The sequence below is a fragment of the Lathyrus oleraceus genome, chromosome 5 (assembly GCF_024323335.1).
Source record: "Lathyrus oleraceus cultivar Zhongwan6 chromosome 5, CAAS_Psat_ZW6_1.0, whole genome shotgun sequence".
NCBI classification, from domain to species: domain Eukaryota; kingdom Viridiplantae; phylum Streptophyta; class Magnoliopsida; order Fabales; family Fabaceae; genus Lathyrus; species Lathyrus oleraceus.
Window position 1 is genome coordinate 590,430,957 of NC_066583.1, and position 24,956 is coordinate 590,455,912.

The 24,956-nt window shown below is 33.6% G+C and overlaps 1 protein-coding gene across 1 annotated transcript; it reads right to left on the reverse strand.

Moving 5' to 3' along the window:
* Positions 1–18,546: 18,546 nt before the first annotated feature.
* On the reverse strand, positions 18,547–19,206 carry LOC127086755 (uncharacterized). Its single transcript, XM_051027554.1, has one exon. It carries the CDS (start codon positions 19,163–19,165, stop codon positions 18,611–18,613), a length of 555 nt encoding a protein of 184 aa, XP_050883511.1. The 5' UTR covers positions 19,166–19,206; the 3' UTR covers positions 18,547–18,610.
* Between the last annotated feature and the right edge of the window lie 5,750 nt (positions 19,207–24,956).

Here is a 24,956-nt window from a genome sequence, read left to right on the forward strand (position 1 = left end):
TATATATATATATATATATATATATATATATATATATATATATATATATATATATATATATATATATATATATATATATATATATATATATATATCCATGCTTAAGGCTTAAGGTATATATTTTTTTATCTCACTCAATTTTTATTGGACTCTTTCACTAAATTCGGCATTCAGAATCCTAAACTTGCATGTCCATCCCTCTGTGTTTAACCACGTCGAAGATTTGCAACACCGCATCAGGAGTTGATCATCCCAATTCACACATAATTCTAGTTTCGATCTAAAAAAGTGGGGCCGCCTATGGAAATCGATTTCCGATTCTCGTAAATTTCAATAATTTCATATTACCCGATAAAAATTGGTAAGATAGGACAGAAAAACCTTTGTAGAGAAGTTCTTCGAATCTTTTAACCTGAAACCACTTCCAACTCCCGATGTTGATGAGGCCAAGGAAAATCACTATGTAAGGAGGAGTTTCCGCACCTAAACTTCCTTCAATCGGCACAAGCATAAAGAGAAATGAAAAGATCACGAAATGAAGTCAAATATTCTTAAGTCGTGAAAGGATTGACGGGATCCTCACACAACGTTTTCAAAACCTATGACCTTCATAGTAACGCAACCTCCAGGTGGCAACGGAGTTCCCGATGTTTCAACGCGCCTATGAACAACCGGGAATGCAAGATTATGAACATATAGTTCGGGCCGACGTGAAAGACCAACATCTCTAGGAGTATGTCAACCTCACCACTCGTTAGTGTGAGATTATAGATCTGTAGAAGTTGGTCGTTGAACAAACAGATGGAAGAGTTGCGAGTTTGCGCTTCATCGTTATTGTGAGTATAACTTTTTGTTAGATGTATTTTGTATGATGTCAAAACTAGGATACTTTAGTGTTTATGTATATTGGATGATATCCTCGCGTCTTAATGTGCATCTTAGCATTATGAAGCATAAAAACATTTTGAAATGAGTTAGAAAAGATTTCATGCATGAAAAACAAATTTTTATGGGAAAAAGGTATACAGGTCGACACATATGAGTTACAGGTTGACACATGTACCTCATTTTTAAAGCTTGTAGCTTCTGTTTAATGTTGCGCCTCCATAGGTCGAGACATGCATCGAACATGTCGACTTATGACTTACGTAGGTTGACACATGCATTAAAAATCATAAAAATTTGCATTCCTTTTTAAATATTTTGCATTCCTTTTTGCCTCCAACTTGCATACATATATATTCCTCATGCATGCATCATTTTTAGTAAAGTTCTAGAGTAAACCTATATGAAATTGAGATTTTAAAGAGTTCTCATCATCTTCAACCTACATTTTATGCATACACACAAACAAATTACACATAATCATTCTTTGTTTGGGTATATCTAGAATATGTTGATAACGTCTAATTTAAGTTGTTGAATTGTAAACTGGGTTGAGATCTTTGAGGGTTTCAAATAAGAAAACCAAGTTGGTATTTTCCTTCAAGATCAATTAGGGATTTGAAGGCTTTGGACAAGATTACGCAATTTGGATCCGATCAAGTGAAGGTTTTGAAGAAAGAGTTTTCTTGCAAAGGAGTAGCGTGGGACGGTGGATCATATCGGTAAATCTTGGGTTAAAATAATCTGCAATTTGGATTCGATCGAGTGAAGGCTTTGAAGAACAGAAGGTTCTCGCAAAGGAGTAGTGCGAGATGGTGAATCAAATTCGAATTTTTGGGTTACTTGATCAAGCTCATATCAAGGGAAGAAAAAATGTTATAATCAACATCAAACTTAGGGTTTGTTGGGTTTGATTTCTAGATTTCTCTTGTATTCTAATTTTGCAAAGTAAGGTTAATTTCATCATCTGAATTCGAGTTTGAATTGAGGGCAAACGTATCCATAGCGAGGTCGATTAGGAAACTGCCTAAACAAGTCCTTGTGTACTATCTCTCTGTCTCTCTATTTCTATCTCTTTTACGTTTTATTTGAAAATTATTGAATTCATCTATTGTGCAATCAATATGTTTGGTTAATCCTTTTGAAAACCATTCGAAAAAGGTTTTGTTTTGTTTATCACAATCCTTTAGATTGTGGTTGGATTTGAAGATCAACAAAACTATACAAATTTCTAAACAAAATTGATTTCACACAAGGTGTTCGATAATTTATCTATATGGTATTTTTGTGTATTTTATCATTGGTAATAGTCTCAACTTTTAGCATTTCATTCAATTGATTATGGTTGAAAGTGTGTTGATCAATTTTGTGTTCATTATCATACTTTAATTGTAATTATGCATATCCAGACTTTTTGATAGTGGTTCAGTTAGACGATTCGATCTGGGCCACTTCTGATATGCCATAAAAATTTTAAAATATTTTTTGTTCAAGTTTTTAACTTGGGATCTATTCACCCCTCGCCTTGATCGTTGCATATTATCTAACAAGTGGTATCACGAGCTCTAGTTAATTTTGTGTTTCAATATTCGCTTATTAGACGATGGCTACCGAACCTAAAGGAGCGTACAATAGAGCGCCCATTTTTACCGGTGAAAATTATGGCTATTGGAAAGCTTGTATGCGTATACATATCAACTCAGTTGATAAAGTTGTTTGGGACATCATCACCAATTCTCCTAATCAAATTACAATGACCAATGGTTAAGGTGGTGTTGTACCAAAATCGAAAGCACAATGGAATGATAATGATAAGAAATTGTGGTCACATGATTGGAAGGCACAAAATATTCTCATATTTGCACTTGGTGTTGTTGAATATTATCGTGTTTCCCATTGTGAAACGGGAAAGCTATGTGGGATGCATTAGAAATTGTCAATGAGGGAACTAATAAATTCAAACAAGCTAGGATCAATTGAATCAAGAGTTTAAACTATTTCGCATGAAGCATGGTGAAACCATTTCCGACATGCAAAAGAGATTCACACATCTTATAAATTGATTGAATGCTCTAGGTAAGACTATTTCCAATGATATTGCTACTAATAAAGGTTTGAGGTGTCTTAATAGGGAATGGCAACCCAAGGCCACCATAAACATTTGATCTCACTATTAGAACAATATTTGGTTCTGCATCTATACCAAGATTTTGTACCTTAATGGTTTGTTATTGTGTAGCTTTAATAACCAGTTATGATTCTGAGTTTATAACGTACAACATCATCAGTTTCTGAACATTTTGTTCTGAATTCCGCTTCTATGCTAATCATGAGAAGTTCTGAAAGACACCAGGTTGTTGTTGCAATGCTCTTTCAGCTTCTGCACTGATTCACTCCTAAAAAGTTCTGGAAAGACGCTATGTTGCTGCTGCAATATTCTTCCCACTTCTTCTTCTGGATGTGACTCTGATTGTCAAGCTTCTGAAGAATGGCAAGCTTCTGAAGTTTCGTTACTTTGCTGAAGATTATGGAGATCTCAAGCCAGGCGCTGACGTGGTCAAGGTTCTGACTGAAGACTTTGAAGATTCTAATATCAGCTTTGTGTTTCTTCTTTTCATGCTTCATCAAACTGTTTCTCAGAATCCAGTGAATTTGAAGATAAGATCATGTGGATACGTTATCAAATAGTAAATAATACAAATCAAATATTCCTTCCACTCCTTAACTTGTGGGCGAAGGACAATGCTATACATCACACTTGCCACTGGAATTATGGGCAAAGAACTGTACGATGTTTCACTCTTGTCACCAATCCAACAGTGAACAACCGCTCTATTGGTATTCCCATTTTGACCTCTAACAATATATTTCTTATGCTATATGAGTGGAACTTGGAGACTTGAAGAAATAACTGAAGCACTACAATTTTTGAAAAGTATGTTTCTACATGAAAAGCTATCAACTTTGTATACATTTTTTATTTAAGTATTTTGTATTTCATTTGTGTAAAATCTATTCATGTAGAAGCAACTTGTAACACACAAATTCTTATTCAAACAATTTGTTTGTATTTTCCTTAAGGAGACTAGGTTTTAGTCGGATCCTTGAGAAGACAAAGAAAGTTGTTCTTTGTGTTTGTTCTGTAATATGTTTGGTTATAGTGGATTAAGTCATTGGGTATAAGGCAAAATAACTTTGCCGAGTGGACTGGAGTAGCTTTGATTTCAAGCGAACTAGGATAAAAATACTTGTGTCTTTATCTTTTTGTTCTTAGTATTGTGTATTGTGTAGTGTTCAGTACTAACCAGCTCGCTAAGTTGTTGCAATTCCCTTATGGAGAAGGGGTTGTCTGTGAAACCCCATTAGACACTGACTAGGTGTTCCTTATTGGAAAGTTTTGGAATAAACTCACGGGGTTTTCTACTGATAACTTTGAGGGAAATACGACATCTCAAATTCATAACTTGGCCATACACTATTTTCGCCAAATATTGGCAGACACTATTTTCGGATGGGAGCATAATAATAAAACCAATGCAAAAGAGATGTTCTATTTGCAGGGTGTTTTTGCACCGACACCGGTTAACTCAACCCCATTCATGGTGGCCAATATGCATGCAGTGTGAACTGCTATCAAGGGCTCCATTTATTTTGGAGGAATTGTTACCTCCATTGCTCGTGTTTTGGGGCTCAATATAGAGCTTTCTACCCATGAACCCTCACCTCCCCGTTCCCTTGATATCCAGGATTGTAGAAGTATGAGATTTGTTAGAGCTAGGCTTAATAGGAAGGTTTTTCTGATGGTACATAACATGGCCATAGACATCGTAGTTTACCATGCCCACAGTACATCGTGCGCAGTGAGGCTAATTGGGTTTATAATTTACATGTTGAACCTCAGGACAAGGCTGAGCCCATGGACATTAGTGAGAATGTCACTGCTGATGGTGCTACCGACAACGAGTATGACCGATAAGAAAGGAACTCTCCTATCCATGACCCACCTCCACACCACTCCTCATATATTCCTGTTTCACCTGCACACACCGCACCAAATTATTCTGACCATTTTACAGGTACCTCTTCCGGACAGCAGTCCTGTGAGGAGTATGATTATGTCGGTCTTCAGGCTTCCCTGGATGACATTCTCTGCCAGCTGCAAGAACATCGTGATGCAGATGTCGAACGTGATTAGATGCTCAGAGAAATATAGAGGCAGCAAACCGAGATGGCGACCCATATCCATCAGATCCAGGCCCAACAAATTGATTATATTGAACGGACCAAACTGAACACGGGGGACTTGATCGAAGAGATGGCGAGATTACGGGAAGGGGTGGATGGATTATGTGAGTATGTGCAGCATGTTGGAGTTCCACACCCTCAGTATGGGTGAGGCAGGCATGATGGTCGAGGCCGAGGCCATTTTTGAGCTGGGACACAGGTTCTTTCTCTCATTCTTTAGTTTACATCGAAACATTTAGGACAATGTTCGGTTTAAGTGTGGGTGGGGATTTTTATCATTTTTATTGATATTTTTATCACTTTCTAGTTAGATTTATCATTTTATCCATTTAGTTAGGATTTTATCATTGCATGTGTTGTCGAGTCTTTATGCGTGGTTTTTTGCTGTTTATTAATTCTTTCATCTCTTGAGCCATACCAAAAAAAAAAAATTGAAGAAGAAAATTGTGTTTATTTTTGAAATTTTAGGTTATTAAACAAGATAACGATAGGTTGTAGAGACTTGGGAAATCTCCTAAGATCGGTATCATTTTAACACCGTAAGTCTCCTAATTATAGAGATCGATCTGGATACTTGTTATGTCATGGCCTTGAACTCTCACCCCTAAATAAGTCCTTAAGTAGTTTAATTTAGTAGTCAGCACCATCTTAATCACACACTAAGTAGGAAGTTTGATGCAAACAAGTGAGTGATTTTGAGCAAAAATGAATAAATGCTAAAGCATAAATACCAGCCGATAGTAAAAAATAATAAGTCCCTAGGTGTCTGGTTCTGAACTTGGTAGGGTGGATTACGATCCGATCCCCCGCATATGCAATTTGGAGAATGGGTGAACCACTTTGATACCAGTGCCCCTTCGACAAAAATAAATCACAATTACTAACATATCTCCTCATTGTGTGTGTATAGATAACTGGCTTAATGTGATTGCGTCTGAATGAAAAAGGATGAAAAATGGGATGATTAAGTAAGACCTATGCATAATAACATAATGCAGATTGGTTTGTATAGGAAGGAGACTTATGACCGCAAATGCGGAATGTGTTGTTACGATATCCTTAGTTTGCGAGGTAGTACCTATCCACACGATCATAACCAAAGAAAAGTCTATAACCTAAAATAATTATCCGAGAGTTACTGTTTTTCTTCTTATCACAAGTTTTTTTTGAGGATAAGCAAAAGTGTGGGAGATTTTGATAGCACCAAAACACACTACATATTTGACTCGGTCAAAGGCAATTGGAGATTCACCCCCATGACCACCATTTTTCCTCACATGAATGCTGAAGGAGTTACATGTTTCCCTAGGTCTAGTACTAGTATAAATAGGCCATAAAGTTCATTATTTTGGAGGTCTAGGCTTTGCACAAACATAAGCCATAAAGTTTAGTATTATTAGAGCTTTAACTCTGTACATCAAGGGGTTATGGCATTTTGTTCGTGTATCAAGTTTGGAACACCATTATATTGTTATTTAAGTCCATTCTACTGAGTCGATGTGAAGATTTTAACCTTCATCTCCTCAGCTAGAACGTCCTTAAATAGGGGCAGCTGTAAGACCCCAATTTTTACCCTAAGATTCCTCATGCTATCTCATCATTTGCATTAGCATTGAGATCACAACTTGGCATCCTCCTTACCCCTCACTCATTGGGTTTTCATTGGGAGAGATCACCAAGCACATTTGATTGTATCATACTTCATTTTCATCATTTACTAACCAAAATACCAAAAATATGTCAATGTATAGTTTGTTGCTTTTGTAGGTAGTGTGTATGCTCACATATGCTCCACCAAGCTCATATCTAGGGTTTAAGACCCTCAGTGAAAGGAGGTTAATCAAGAAATGGTTCACATTGACTCTAAGTATCATATATGGATCCCCATGTTCTTCACATGTTATTTTGATCAAGAAATCATCAAGAGTTTGGAGTTTGTTTGCTTGGGAAACCCTAATTCATTTGGGTATCTTGTGTGACTTCTTCAACAAGTTTCTATAACAATTGATCAAATTTTTCAAGGGATACTTCACATCACATCATATTATGCATATATGATCCTCCATGAGTCCCAAAAGTCAACATATTGTCAAGCTAGCAAGTTGGTTCATGGTGGTTGATCAGAGAAAGTCCACTAGTCAAAACTGGGGTTCCCTAGACCCTATCTCCTACAATTTTTGTAATATGAAAATGATTCCAATAGAAACGTTACTCTAAATGACATTCCAAACAACTTTCATGTTGAGGTCTAGAACTAGTTTTTCTTGGAAAGTCATTTTTTATGGTGAACGATTATAGGTCATTTTGTTTAAACCCTAGTTTGGAGGTCAACTTCCCAAGACCATAACTTGCACAATTTTTAAGATATGAAAGCCATTCAAATTCCATGATCAAATTCAAGATGTCTAATTAAACCTTTATGTTTGTAGGGTGTTCAAATTCAACTTTTAAATGCATGTTCCAAGAGGAAACGTTATAGGTCACTTTGGGCCACTACCATTGAACAAGTTATTTTCCTCAACTTCTAAAATGCATAACTCCTTCATGCCAAATCTAAATGAGGTCAAATTTCTGACCAAATTTAATAGGTTTGAAAGAGATACAATTTTGGTGAAGGAACTTTTCTCATTTTAAGTCCATAGAAAAAGTTATTCAAAGTGGAAGAAGTGAACATTTGACTTGGGACTTAGAAAATTTTCAAATATGTTTGATTTCCCAAACTTCCACCTCAAAATTAATCATGATCCAAGCTTCAAATGAAAAAGTGTTTAACATAAAAAAAATTCCCCTTGATTTCACCTTTCCAAAAAGTCCAATATCATCTCATTTGGATCAAAATTGAGGGACTTGCGTATGGGTGTAAGTTAAAGGACCATTTGGATAATTTCAACTTCCATTTTTAATATCCATTTGCATGGACTTCTAACATGATTTTAGCATGATGAACATTGAACTATGGATCTGATTACATCATCTCATGGGCCTAGTGCACGCCCATGCATCCATGCAAGAGAGAAATTCAAATTTTGCCAAAATTGGAAATGTGCAAATATCAATCTCATTGCCTATAAATAGAAGTGCATTATGCTTAGAACTTCATCAACATCTTGCCCAAGCTTTGCTAGACTTATTCAAACCCCCACTGCCATAGAATTTCTGAAGATTTCTCTTGAAATCGTGCTTGAACTTCATCTTCTGTTTGGAAGTTCAAACTCCAGAAATTCACTTTCCTTTTCATCTCAATTGACTTCTGCGAGCAAGAGGAAGAGAAAGCAATCAAATCCAGATCAAGATCAAGTGGAATTAGATCAACTCGAGGGTGATTTTTCAAAAACTTCTTCTCTTCGATTCTCCCTCAAATGTTCACATTCTTTGTGATTTTTGGTTGTCTGAAATCCTATCAATGTAGGCAAGATTGAGTTGATTTGAGGTCAAATCGAAGCAACTCAGTTCATGATCCTCAAAATTCAAATCCCTGTATCTTTTTATATACTTGGAATTAGACAAAATTGAAGCCAGATTCGAACTCCAGAGCATTTTTTTCTTTAAATCCATGTCTTGCTTTTTCATTTTGGTGAAGGTTGATGGTGGACCAGTCCGGTGAGGTCCACCGGAGAAGAAGACCGGAGCTCTGGCTCAGGTGATGTGTTGTCATGCATCTCAACCATAGGATCCAGTTTAAATGTTTTAATCTCATGCGTTGCTTTTGATTACCAAGCTTATGTCACGTTGACTGCAGTGCGTCATGGAACATGCACTTATCACCATCTGATTTGCCACCTCAATTAATGAGGGAGATTAGATGGTTCTCATTTTTTTGAATTTTTAATTATTTTATTTAATTTCTTATTTTTAATTAATTCATATTAATTTCATTACTAATCCAAAAAATATGAGACTTTCACCAAAAAATTTCAAATATCTTCCTCTTTCATTTTCTGATTTAAAATTATTTTTTTGGATTAATTTTGATATTTTTCATGAATTAATTTTTTGTGTGCATATTTTTAATTGTTTAAAAATACTTCTCACTTTTCAAAAATAATGAATTTTTTGTCCAAGGTCATTTGACCTTCATTGACCTAGGATAAATCTCTTGGCCATTTATTTGGTGTTTTGAAGAGGATTTAGGTTTTTGATCAAACATAATTTAATTTAAATGCATTTTAATTTGATTTTTAATTATTTTAATTTAATTTAAATGCATATTAATTTGACTATGTGTTTGGGCCTTGGTCAAGGTTGATTTGACTTTTGTTGGATTAAAATCATTGGACTTAGGGGATTGATGAAATGTACATTTCATCTCCCAAAATGAATGAATGATTTTAATTTGATAAAATTCCTCCTTTGACCAATTTGTGTTTGTCTCATCTCCCCTCACTCTTCATCTTCAATCCCATTCTATCTCATCCCTTCCATTGACCAATGAAGTCTCAATATCCTAAGGCTAATTGGTTCATCAATAACTTCATGTTAGATGAACCAATACAAGTATGGATGAGATTAGGTCATCCTTTGATCATTTTCTTTTTGTGTGTGGTATGTTTTAAGAGTATGGTTCATTATACCATATCTCTAACATGCATTAACACCAAAAAATTTATTGCCCGACCTCAGATAGTTGTGACTTCTACATAAGTCCAATTACGATTGCTTAACATAATGCTAAATTTTGACCCAAAAGGCATAGCATTCTAGTAAGTGAGATTGTAAGTCTCCCCCTTTCATGGTATTGTGTTGAAACTTGGCCTTTTTTCCTTCCTTAGGAAGATGTATTGGTTCAAGGATCCATGCTTGTGAATATACGGTTGAGTGTTCTCCAAAGAATGACTTAATCAATTGAAAAGCAAAACTCCATTAACTTCTAATCAACTAACATTTGACTAACTTTTATTATTATTGCTTTTAATTTCAAGTCATTTACTTTATGTCATTTATTTTCAAGTCATTTACCATTTCATTTGACATCTACATATCATTTAACTTGTTTATGTTTATGCCATTTTCACCTTTCTCACTTGAGCCATATATTGTGATTGTATATATTTGTTTGTGTATCTTGTTTGTGTTTATGGTCTTAGGACCTTGAAATATCTAATAAACAACATAAACCCTAAAAAATGTTTGTGTCGACTGTTGGATGTGATCTGAGCTTTGGACTTAGAATTAGGCAACATTCCTTAAGCAAAAGGACTTGGCCAATGCCAACATTTCTGAAACCAAGTGATTGTGATTTGAGCTTTCATCTGATACAAGTATTGGGATCCACCTGAATTCATCTGCTACATGGTCTTGATGCAAATGTTATTTGAACATGTGCCTAATGCCTTATTCTGAGCCAATCAAGGAGTAGTTCATCTGATACATGGAAGATTAAGAAGAAGATTATGAAGTTTCTTGCTTGGATGTGGCTATCTTTATTTGATGCCTTGCTCTTCACCTTGCTACTTTCTTATTGATATTGCTTGATTTAAAGTCCAAAGGAAAAGTGTGTTTCTATATGACATTCTTGTCTATTGGATTGCATCCCATTGGTCAGATCTTTTCAACTTTTAACTTTTAACTTTTTGCTTAAGATTAGTCTCTTCATCTCCTCCCATTTATTAAATTTCAAATCTCTCCCCCCTTTTCAAAATCTTCTTTGCTTGTGATTTCTAAACTTAGACTTTTTTTTGCAAATTAGAAACTCTAGCCTTATGCCATTGAATTTTAAACTCTTTTCTTAATCAAACTTGTAAATGGATCTAATCATATTGACTTAAACTTTCAAAAGAAAAAAAGAACTAACACTCATTCAAACTCTTTTAGGCCCCTTTGTGCCTCTTTTAGATTTCAATTTTTTGTTAAAAGTAATTCACTCACTTTGAAATTGTTACCACGAACTACGAGGTTTTGATCCCTTATTTTTATGTTGGTACGTAGGCACAAGTCCGAAGATCTTGTCAAACACAAAAATATAATTAATGAATTCTTTTCTCATCCTTACACTCTATTTATTACAAACATCAATTTATATCAAAACACATACACACATAAAAAAGGGCTCCCTAGGAGTACCTAGAACACTTTGGGTGCTAACACCTTCCCTCTATGTAACCAACCCCCTTACCTGTAATCTCTGGCATTTTATTAGTTTTGATTTGAAAACTTCTTATCTTCGGATTTTGTTCGTACTTTTCCCTTTCCCTTTGGAAACAATAAAAGCGCGGTGGTGATTCTGGTTTTATTGACGTTAAGTTTACCCATATATAGATTTACCGCTACAGGGAGGTACTAATGCATCCAGAAATGCACGACTGTGTGAAGTAGTAAAAAGATATCGAACCATAAAGACCAATGGCTTATGTACTAAATTCCATCCTTTCGGTGTATATATAGATATATCAAAAATATGAGTTTTAGTGAAAATAGTTTAAAGAAAAAACACTTAGATTAAAACAACTTATTTGTAAAATCAATTAATTTCCTATTGATGCAAACATGACTTAGGGTTATGGTTCTCACTCTAACACGATCGCACAATACAAGTCACTTATATTACGAGAATTCCATATAAATTATAGAAAATAGATAAGTGTGGGTAATACCTGCTTTCGCCAGCGCATTGCCCTATCGATGATGAATAATTTCGTCTTCTTTCAAACGGTCAGATTATTCGTCAAAGATTTGTGAATTTTTCTCATCTATATAGTTTTCTCAAATTCGTCCAAGCACTTTCGCTGTATTTGACTTGGTTGTTTAAAAATATGTGCTCCTGTATCGACACATATCCTTTCAGATTATGGTCGATATCTGAGAACACCTTACTTTCATACAGGAATTAGAGTACATGAACTCAGATTATAAAATAAGTTTAGGCTAAAATTATCGTAATTGATATGTGACGGATCATATAAATGGTTATAAGATAATACCCATAACCCTTAGTCTGTAATGAACTACTCACTCATGGTGAAGGAAAACAAAATCAAATCAGTATTCATCATCAAATTCATATTAAACAATTGTAATGGGAAATAAATTGAATATAAAACGAATAAGAAAACCTGATTTTAATTAAGCTTTGATCCAATCTTGCTCCCTTGGAGACTTGAGCACATGAAAAAAATAAGAAATACATAGAAACTTGTAGAATAAAATCTCCCTTCTAAAACTCATAATAGGCTATGGGTTTTATAGAAAAAGTAAAAGTAGCCCAATATATTTGGTTCAATTCCAATTACATCATAATAATATCAAATCGAATAAGGCCTAAGAGCCACAATCATTGAGGATCTCTCTAAAAAAGGAAACAAAATAATACACTTTCATGCTCCTGCTACGGGTCGTAGCAGGTGCTACATGTGGGCGTAGCAGATCCCTACTTTTTGTATTGGATATGGATCAAGGGAAACCCTAGGCTCCTCTGCTTCTATGACCTGTATCATCTGCTACGGGTGGCCGTAACAGTCCCCTGGTTTTACTATAGGAAAATTTTGACTTTTGTTATTTTTCCTTGTCCACTTTATTTTATCCAATCAAATAATAACTAGTAAAAATAACTAAATAAATAAAATATGAAAGAATAATAAAAATATCTCCTTCCAATAGGAGAAGGACATGTCCCGTGTGGCTGGAAATATGCTAACAACGCGTGTAATTGGGAAAGAAAAATATCTCTTCAAGTGGCAACAGATAGAAAAAAGGCAGCATGGAAGAATAAAGGGAGGACGCGTATAATAGAGGGATTAGTCCTCTCCATTCAGGCACTGTTAATCCTTCAAATCCACCTCCGATCTACACCTTTTTGTCCATCGTGGACCGCTTTGTACCACCACCTACTGCAGCACTAACGACAATGATATTTTCATGACTTAAAGAAGCAGAGCAAACACCGGGTTTTGGAGAGAAAAGGAAACCACAAAAAAAACTCAGTTGCATAATGCAAAGTCGAAGCATCGTAAATATCGATACGATGAGTGTCATTTATTCCACTGCATTTCGTTAAACTGTTAGAACATAACAAGTCTCACAAATTTCCTGAATGGATCTGAAGATTCAGTATGGCATCACAGTCATCCACATCATCGCAACTCACCTCGACAAGCATTCAATATAGCAACATTGTGATTCATTATTGGTAATGGTTCACTCCTAAACGAGTTTATGTGTGTCATGTTTCACTTACAGCTTGCTCATGTTTCTGCAAGTTGGATTATTGAATGATGAAATATATTGTTTGATGCTTATTATTAGTATCAAGACTTTTAGGAAAATAAATCATTATAACATGTTCTGGTTTTGATAGGTAGAGAATTCGGTCTCCCTAATATGTCTCTATTTCAGTGACTCGATTATGACCCTCAATTGTTAGGGTGTTAACTTTTGGTATTTTAGTTTCAAGATGTATATGCTTGTTGTCCTGAATCCAGATCTGTGGTCTAATTTTTGGATTGTGAGGTTTTGGTGTTTGTTGTTGTTGACTCATATTGTCGGTTATGGAAAGCCAATGAAAATATGGGGTATTGGAAATACATAAAGAATGTGTTTGGAGAGATAGAAGGGTAGTTAATTTTATTTTCCAATTTCCTTTTTTAATTAATAATTTGATACGGTTTAAAAACCGAAAATTATTTTATTATTTACTATTATTTTTGTAATTCATTTTATTATATGTTATTGTTGTAAATTTACAACTTAAGAAATTTTTGTTTGATGTTCTTTAAAGTCCATAACTATTTTATACCCCTCATGAGAAATATAGATAAGTTTGTGATATATTTGAATCGTTGTTGCTTTGATTTTTCTTCCTGATTAGTTTACTACTAGTTATGGATTGATGAAAATGATTTTCTGTGTATACTGAAATAGAATTAGATCCAGGTATATTTGGAAATTTTGTATCAAAGTATATTGAAGTTGGTTGTCGTCATGATGTTAATTTAATTCAATTGCATTAAATCGGATTTTTAATTCACAGATTCAACAATTTTATGTTCTCGTGCCGCCAAAATTTCAATACATCAATCGAATATTTTTACGGTGTTATAATCTTGCATATGACATTATTCGTGTTATCATTGCGTTTAAACCGATTTTTGAGTACATTGTGATTTACTTAATTCAGTCATTTCTAATTAAATAAATTAATTAATCAAGATTCGCTTAAATTAGTTAATTTTGATAATTAGTTTTAATTATCTTGAATATTTTATTTAATCAAATAATTTTGATAATTATTTTTGATTGTATTAAATAAGTGATTTAATCAAATTTTAATTAATTAATGTTGTTAATTAAATATTGACCAACTTATTTCATTACCATTTCAATTATTCTCAAACTACGCCCATTTCATCTTCGATTCAAAACCATGTTAAACCATTAGAAAGATCAAACAATTCTCGATTTAATGTCGAGCCCATTTTTAATATCATGTAAGTCGATTACTTTTAGCATCACCATTAACCTCACATAGTTTACTCTTGGGCTTTCTTACAATGAGACTTGTGATATAGGTACACTTGCTTGCATTTGTTCGTCGATCTTAGATTTATATTTCGTTATCTCATACCTTTGTTAGACAAGTATGCCTTTAATTCATCCGACAATACAATTTCAAAACCTCGATTCAACATTGAGTATCTTATCCAAATCAAATTAAAATACCTAATCATGATTAATAGGCATGGCAATACAACCCGTACCCGCGGGTACCAACCCGAACCCGCCCCGAAGTTGACGGGGAAAACCCGTTTTGACTGGGTTTGGGTTTTCCCCGATTTTAAAATATGGGGACGGGTCGGGTAATGGGGACACTAGTACCCACCCCGAACTCGCCCCGTTTATTTTACTATGTACATTATTATTTATTTTTTATAATTTAAAATATTAAATATGTGGTCAATGTTTTGATATTTTAATTTGAATTTATTATTTAAAATATTTGAAATGTATGTATGGAATTTTTTTAGATTGTTTTATTTTATTATTTGTAATGTAATTTTATTTTGGAAAAATAAATATTTTTATTAAAAAATTGATTTTACTAAATGAATGGTGGCGGGGCGGGGATATCCGAACTCGTTTGGGACGGGTTTGGGTTTTGATTCCCCATCCCCGTTTGGGTTTGGGGCGGGGAACAGGGATTGTTTGGGGATTCGGGTTTGGGTTTGAGAGAGGTAAAAACCGTCCCCGACCCGCCCCGTTGCCATGCCTAATGATTAACCACCCTTTCATTAAAGATGAAAAAGGGTATGTTTCGAGCCTTCAACTCCTCTCCTCGATTGTTTGAGTATGAGTTCCGTTTCTCGATTAGGCAAACAATTTCCATTTCTATTAAAACCTTCTAACCCAATTAAGTCAAATCACTTTCATAATAAACTAAACAAAAAAGGGAGATGGTATAGAGCCTTCCATTCCTCTCCTCAAATGCTTGGATATGAGTTGTCTTACTCAGTCATTCGAGCATTTGTCGTTTATCTAAAAATATCAACCATACACAAACCTATTTTCATAATAACTCAGATGAAAAAGAAAGTGGTCTAGAGCCTTCTATTCCCTTTCCTGAATACTTTGATATGAGTTGCCTTACTCGATCATCTGAGTATTCGTCATCAACTTCAAATATCTTAACAATATCAAACCCTTTTGCGATTAAGGATGAAAAAGGAGATGGTTTCGAGCCTTTGACTCCTCTCCTCGATTATTTGGATACGAGTTGCCTTACTCGACAATCCGAGTAATCAACATTCAAACCAAACATTCAACATATTACTCAACTTGTCACCCCGTGTGATCAAAAATCTTTTCAGAAAGAACATGTTTAATCATTTCTAACGGGCATAGCAAACTAGTGCTTAAGCCTCCGTTGAGAGTAGACAAGTCACTGTTTAGCCTTTAGAACGTGATCTAAATAATTGTTCATTAAAAGGCAGCAACAAACTGTATTTCCCTGAACTACGAATTCTCTAATTTCCTTATTGCACTATAAGAATACGTAGGCACGAGATTAGGAGATCTTGGCGAGCACACTAATAAAAAACCTCTCATTTCCCCCTTGTATAGATTTAATTTTGTATCTATACCTTTGAGTTTTTATGATAATAATATAGTATTTGTGTGAGAATAATTTTGATACTCTAACGGTTTGTTATTATGTAGCTTTAACAGTCAATTATGACTATAAATTTATGACGTGTAACGTCATCAGTTTCTGAATGTTTGTTCTGAAATTTGATTATGCGTTAAATCACTCTTGAGAGTTTTGAAAGACACTATGTTGCTGCTGCAATGTTCTTTATGCTTCTGTGTTTATTCACTCTTAAGAAGTTCTGAAATACGTTATATTTCTGCTGCAATGTTCTTTCTGCTTCTACGCTGATTCACTCCTGAGAAGTTCTAGAAAGGCGATATGTTATTGCTGCAATGATCTCTCCATTTTTGCTTCGGGATATGACTCTGATTATCAAGCTTCTGAAGAATGGAAAACTTTTGAAGTTTTGTTACTTAGTTGAAGACTCTGAAGATCTCAAGCCAGACGCTGATGTTGTCAAGGTTCTAACTGAAGATTCTAAAGTTTTGTTACTTAACTGAAGACTCTGAAGATCTCAAGTCAGACGCTGACGTGGTCAAGGTTCTGACTGAAGATTCTGAGAATTCTGATTTCATCTTTGTGTTTCTTCTTTTTATGCTTCATCAGAAGCCAATGAATTTGAAGATAAGATCAAAGTGGATACGTGATCAAATAGTACATAGTATAAATAAAAAATATTCCTTCCACTCTTGAAAACATGTGCGAAGGACAATACTATTCATCACACTTGTCACTAATCCGTTAGTGGACAACTCCTCTTTTAGCATTCAGAATTTTCCCTCAAACGCTCTCTTTCTTATGCTATATAAGTAGGACTTGAAGAAAGTTAATGCAACAATTTACAAGACCGTTTTCTACATGAAAAAAACTCTCAACTTTGTGCTTACTTTTTTTTAAGTGTTTGCATTTCATTTGTGTAAAATCTTCTTGTGTAGAAGCAACTTGTAACACAAAAAGTTGTATTCAAACTTATTTGTTTGATTTTCTTAAGGAGACTAAGTTATAGTCGGATTCTTAAGAAGACAAAGAAAATTGTTCTTTGTGATTTGCTTAAGGAGACTAAGTTGTAGTCGGATCTTTGAGAAGACAAAGAAAATTGTACTTTGTGATTTCCTTAAGAAGACTAAGGTGTAGTCGGATCCTGGAGAAGACAAAGAAAATTATTCTTTGTAATTTCTGTAATCTGTTTGATCATAATGGATTAAATCCTTCTGTCTTTCTCTCTTTGTTCTTTTGATTGTGTGGAGTTTTTGAGTTGGTAAAAAACTTTTGTTTTTAAAACGCAATTCAAACCCCTCATTTCTTGTGTTCTTCACACCTTCATGTTGGCCAATCATACTTTTACTTTGACAACTCTCCCACCTCATAGAAAATCTGTCGGATGCAAATGGGTCTTCAAAGTCAATGAGAACCTTGATGGCACACTGAATAAGTACAAAGCTATATTTGTTATAAAACTATATTTGTAGTCAGAGGCTTAACAAGTTGGCTTTAACTCTAACGAAACATTTTCTCTAGTTGTGAAGCCGACTATAATTAGAGTAATTCTCACTCTTGCCCTGACCAACAAATGGGAACTTCAATAAATTGACATTGTTGTACGCTCCTTACTCATACCTATAATACATTCGAGATTTAGCAAGCATGGTTCTTCAACACTCTCATATGCTCATGACCTTTCCTTCTAAATTTCATTGGCCAGCATTTAAAAGAATCTTACGCAATGTCTAAGTGACACCATTATATATGACTTACTTCTCACTTCAACTTTACTACCACACAAATTATCTCTAAGAGGTTATAGTGATTCAAATTGAATAAAGGATCCAGATGAATCTAGATTTACTTCTGATTCCTCCATTTTTTTTAATCAAATCTCGTATCATGGAACTCAAAAAAAAAACTTCTTGTGGCTAAGTCAAGCATTGAGGCAGAATACCATGCCTTGACTCAATATTTCATCAAAATATCTTTTTTTTTAACGATAACAACAAAATACAATTGATAAAGACGGTTTGATGGTTTCCTCCTGGCAACAATAAATTGCCGGTACGTTTCTTGTAGCCGTATACGAAAACGTACATTAAACTAAATCAATGCTGTCCAACATTAAGTACATATGTGCATTTAATTGCTAACGTTTTTTCAGCAACTCAAAAGTATAGCAGCATCCTAAAAATAGCTACATCCTAAACAATAACTTCAATGAAATACATTTTATTAACATTAAAATTAAAATTTATTATGCATTCAATTAAAACATAAATTTGATTTTTTTTCCATAATAATAATAATATTACATTTTTTATACAATAAAATTACATTATCCATACATAAAACTTAAATAAAAAATCTTAACATCAATAAATCACGATACATGTTCATAGACTCCTTGCTTCCAAACTAATGATAAATCTTGATGTGAGATATGCAATTGCTGACAACATCATCGGAAGTGATATTAACAGAGATATCACATTGGTTAGTAGCCATAGCCTTCATTTTGATAAAACTGAGAATAATGACTTTACCAGGAAGTTCAGCTTTTGAAATCAATGAAAAATTCTTCCCATTTTTAGTATCATTAAAAAAATTTGGATTTTTGGTCAATTCACGGACCATGAAATTTGCATGAGTGGAAACATTAATTCCACCACGTGCTGGAACAAGTCGTGAAGGAATTGGAACAGTACCAACAAGAGTATCTCGATAAGTGATATAGCTAAAGGAATCAATATATTTGAAGTTCCCATAATTTGAATTTTTTATTATAACCAAAACGGGTATAGTTTTATTTGGAGATATATCTGATGAAAAATCTAAATGTGAAACTTCGACAATAATATTTGGATCTCTCACTTTGAAAACTGTAAAAATCAAGGCTACAGTGATGGTCGAGACAACAATGAGAACCAGTGCAGATACACTCAAACAGATTTTCATGTTTTTAGACACCATGGTTGTTTGGGTATGATGAAATGGATTAGAAGAAAATATTGATACCTATATAAGTTTCATGTAATGCTGATGAATGTAGAAATATGTAATATATAAGGGAATTTCTTAGAATACAAGTTAAAAGATACTATAATTAGAAATTTTGAGTTGAAAAAAACAATATTTAGAGTTTCAAAATTTTAAATACATTTATTTTAAGATAATATTTTTACAAATAGTTTATTAATATGTGTCTTATATATATATATATATATATATATATATATATATATATATATATATATATATATATATATATATATATATATATATATATATATATATATATATATATATATATATATATATATATATATATATATATATAAAAGCAACACATTATTAAGACGAGGGAAATGAACATACCCGTTTTTTTTTATTGAGGAGTGGTTTTCGTATCATTTTCATTTAACATTTCATCGTATTTTGATTGCATTACTTTTCTTTACCATGTTTTACACTTTTATTATGTGTTCTTACTATTTTCAGGGTCTAATGAGCATCCAAGACAAAAAGAATAAAAAAACAAGTAAAATAAGAAGAAAAAAATCAAAAATCGATTTTTCACATACAAAATCCAAGAGGCTGCTACGGTTACCCGTAACAACAAGGGCGATTAGAATTTCCAAACTTTCATTCCTAATACATTGACCAGGGGCCTCTTACGGCCACCCGTAGCAGTTGCTACGGGCCGTAGTAGGAGGGCGAGGCTAAATTCTTTTCTTTCCTTTTTTTAGTTTGATCCTAAATGATTATGGTTCTTAGGCATTATTTGATTTGATGTAATGGCCATTGAACCAAGGATTTTATGCTAGTTTTAGTTTTTCTATAAAACTCATAGTTTGTTATGAGTTTTGGCTTCAAGTTTTATTCTACAAAGTTTTATGTATTTTCTAATTCTTTTATACTCAAGTCTCCTTTGGAGCAATCTGACTCAAGGCTATAAATTCATGTTTTACATTTGTTTTTATATTCAATTGTTTTTCTATTTCAGTTGCATTATTATGAATTCAACTATGATCATCAAATTTGTTTTGTCTATCCTAACCATGAGTAAGAAATCCATTAGGGACTAGGGTTTATAGGGATCATCTTATGACCTTTCGTATGACCCGTCACATAATGATAACGAGAGTATTTGCCTAAACTTATTTTATAACATGAGTTCATGCATTCCAACTCTTGTACGAAAGTAAAGTGTTCTCGTGTATCGACCATTGTCTGAAAGGATATGTGTCGATACTAAAGGGCAAGTTTTTAAACAGGCGAGTCCAATACAATTAAATCGCTTGGACAAATTTGAGAAAATTATATAGTTGAGCAAAAGTAACGAACCATTGACGAATAATCTAATCGTGGAAAAGCAGACGATGTATTCGTCATCGACAGGGCAATGCCTTGACGAAAGTAGGTATTGCCCATATTTATCTATTTTCTATAAATTATGTGGAATTCTCGTAATAGAAGTTACTTGGATTGTATGAATGTGTTAGATTGAGAACCATAACCCTAGATCATGTTTGCCTCAATTGGAATTTAAGTGATTTTGCAAATAAGCTATTTTCATTTAAGTATTTTTTCATTTAAGTTATTTTCACCAAAATTCATATTATTGATTTCTCTAGACATACACCGATAGGACATAATTCACTACTTAAACCATTGGTCTTTATGGTTCAATAACTTTTTACTACTTCGCACAGTCGTGCATTTGTCGTGTATCAAGTTTTTGGCGCCACTGTCGGGAACCAATTGCGTCTAATATTGGATTATCGTTTGATCACCGTATATACTAGAGTTTTATTTATTATTATTATTATTACTGCTATGGTTCTCTCTTTTCTCTTGCATGTGAAGAATTTGTTTTGATTATTCTATTTTAGTATCGTAGATATTAGAGCAATTTTTATTTTATGTTGTTTCTTTTATGGTATGTATTAGATCCTAAATTTTTCTTCACCTAATTCATCGACATTCATTCATCAGCATGATTCATTAATATCTTATTTGTATAACTATACATTGACCATTTTGGGTGGTCAGATCATGCATTCCATGTCAAATAAAGTAAGGCCTCGTTAACATATCATCCGCATGATTCATCTCTTATATTTCACTTTTTGTAAGTCCATTTAGGATTATTTTGTTTTGAATCATGAGATTGAGTTTATTACTTTAAGGTGATACATCTATAATCCATATATGCTTTCATTCTTTTTTATAAATAAAAAATAAAAATATAAAAATATAAAAAATAAAAATAAGGGTAATGTTAATTTGTGCCCCTCGGGGCACAAGTAAAAAATCCACAAATAGAAAAATCCTATTGAAAAAAAAAATTATTAATTATGAACTTGTATTAAATTCATCGCACAATTTCCAAGAAAATTCATCGCACAATTTCCAAGAACTTTTTACTTTATTTATACGGCACAAGTTAGCGTAACATCCAAATTTTCCAGCATATCATTTATTTTTTATGCTCAAACATCTTTTGCATTATATCTAAAATTCTAAAAATAAGAGAGTTTACAAAGATATATTTTGAATTACATAAGTCTTCTATATTTAGAATTGTGATCTTTACATAGCCCCTAAAAAAAACTAACAAACTAAAGACTTTTCACTAAATCTACAAGCATTCCCTTTTGATTCACCGTGTCAATTTCTCCAAGCCATGATACTTTCTTCATGCCCATGCAACTACCAAGTCATGCTTTATCCATCCAAAGAAACCTATAGAGAAAAAAGAAACATGATCAAATTAAAACCATTTCACAAGTCATTGTCATTTTCCAAAACTTAAGCAAAACCAAAACATACTTTAATTTCATGTTCATCAAACTCTATTTTACACTTAAAGGTTCGACATGGTTTGTTTTACTAATCCAAAATTTTCCTTAAAGACCACAACCAGAATCATCCAAAACTCGAAAAAAGAAAAGAGGGAAAGTAGAAAAAAGTTACTGCAGTAACAAAGTACATGTAAATTCACCAAAGAGGAAAAAAAGACAACATTATTTTGTTCTGCAGCAGCTAGTATTGCAGCTTGCCACAAATTCTGCAATAACAAAAACATATAGTAGTGCAATACCAATTCCTTTGATCTCCACCTCTCATTCCACTACTGCTCCCACACAAATTCACAGTTCACAATAGGACTAACTTTGTTCTTATCCAAAGAAATTCTTACCTCTAACCCTCACTATAAGAACAATCCCTACACAACATAGAAGATGGCATTAGAAAACCCTATCCACCAGCAGCAAAGAAATTCTTAACCACTACACATAGATTTTTAACCAAAAAAACATAGCCATCATAAACTATTCATGGAACCACAATATAAAGGGAAGGAAGAACGAGGACCATGCTTGTGGCTCTTCATTGATTTTTATTTGCTCTTCCAATTTCATCTGTGTCGATTCGTTTTGTTGAAGAGAGGTTGATTTTGAGCGTTTCATTTGAGAGAGAATAAAGGGGTCAGTTTAGAGGAAAAGGAGAGTGCCTATAAGAATAAGGGAGAGAGAGTAGTAGAATCGGTTTTTAGGTTTTGTTATAGAAAAAAATTGGTTCCTTTGTTTTACATTTAAGGCTTCTTTATTTTTATTAATTAGCAGAAATATTAGTTTAATGACCATTTATTCATATTTTGTTTCTTTTTTAAAATAAAAAATCTATAATAAAGCAAATAGAGGTTGACTGTAGTCTGAAAGGATATGTGTTTATAGTAGAGCGCACGTTTTTAAACAGGAGAGTCCAATATAGCGAAAGTGCTTGGAAGAATTTGAAAAAAATTATATAGATAAGAAAAAGTAACAAATCATTGACGAATAATCCGGCTATGCAAAACCAGACAAATTATTCGCCATCGATAAGGCAATGTGCTGGGGAAAGTAGGTATTACCCATATTTATCTATTTTCTATAAATTATGCGGAATTATCGTAATATAAGTGACTTGGATTGTAAGAATATGTTAGAGTGAGATCCATAACCCTAGGTCATCTTTGCCTCAATTGGAATTTAAGTGATTTTGAAAATAAGTTGTTTTCATTTAAGTTGTTTTCACCAAAACCCATATTATTAATTTCTCTATATATACATCGATAAGACATAATTCAGTACTTAAACCATTAGTCTTTATGGTTCGATAACTTTTTACTACTTTGTTTAGCTGTGCATTTGCGGTGTGTCACATATACCCTTGATTTTTCCTCTAGCCTTATCACCAAAAGTAACATAACTATTGGAGTAGGATTTTAACTCTTATAAATAGTTCTTTTTTCCAATCATTTTCTTGGAGCATACACTATAAAACTACCAAATTTCTCTTGAGGAAAGTCTAAGATATGTATGAGATATGAGACTTATGGTTGTTTCTTTGGGTTTCCACATTTTCTTTGATTGAATGGTCTTGCTGTAGCGGTGTATTCGTCACTTTATGATTTATTGACTAAATCAAAAGCAAAGCATACAAAGAATCGAGTCGCCACCGCACTTTTATTTATCCTAAGGAATGACTAAAAAGCGAACAAAAGCCTAAGAAGTTTTACACATAGAAAACTAATGAAAAGATCAGAGAATCTGGGTAAGGGGTAAATTACGCAATGGGAAGGTGTTAGGCACCCAAAACGTCTTAGGTACTCCTAGGGAGCCCTTTTCACACTTGTTGTATAAAAATGTTTATTTGTTTATGACATATTGTGCAAACAATGATGGAAGGATGAGAAAAGAATGTACAATTTTTATTATTTTTGTGTTTGAACGGATGAACCCGTTGCCTACGTACCTTCCATGGAAGGTAAGGATCAAAACGCCGTAGTTCGGCTAAAAGATTTCCAAAATATCAGTGGGTTTGTTTTAAAACACAAGCACTAAGCTTTTCATTACCAATGGGAGAAAACTCAACCTGAATTAACAATCCACCATGCGAGGACGGCTTCAACATACTAGTGAGGGGTTAACCCTATAATAAGTATGGAAGACTTACAATCAACTCACTAAGGATAAGGTAAGATTTACATCAACCACTATGGTAATTGAAACCTACGGCTAATGTATGAAAACATATTAACAATGGACAAAGCCACAAAACAATTGAGTGGGTGAAGTTAATTGATTATGAGTATTCACAAAATATGGTCAAGGTATGATTAGAATTGATTCAAAGAAGTGTTATGAAATGGAGTTTGAAAAGTCAAGGACTTAGGGTCCAGGTTTCTAATTTGAAAAGACATGAAGATGTTTGCACAATAGTTCAAAGTTTTTGAATTAATAATGTGAAAAGGTTTAGGACAAAGAGGGTGAATGGATAAAGGAGTGTAAAACTTCTCAGAAAGGTTTACCTCTTGAGATCATATAGAAGATGATTCAAGTGTGTCCTTAGGAATAGGCAAATAAGCAAACAAATGATACCGGATGCCAATTGCTGGACTTATACCAATCTCACAACAAAGGTGGATACCGGATACCAATAGATGGATTTACACCAGTCTCCTAAAACAAACAGGGATGTCAGATGCCAATATATGGGCTTACTCCAATCTCCTCAAAGATAAAACAAAACATGGATGTCAGATGCCAATCTATCTGGGCTTACTCTAATCTCCAAAGGATGATCATAGGAATACAAAAGTCAACAACATGGTCTTACAATTGCATCCTCACATACAACAAACAAACAGAAGCAATGGACATAAGTGGTCAATGAAATGGTCTTATACTCAATCCCTTCCAAATCATAGGAACAA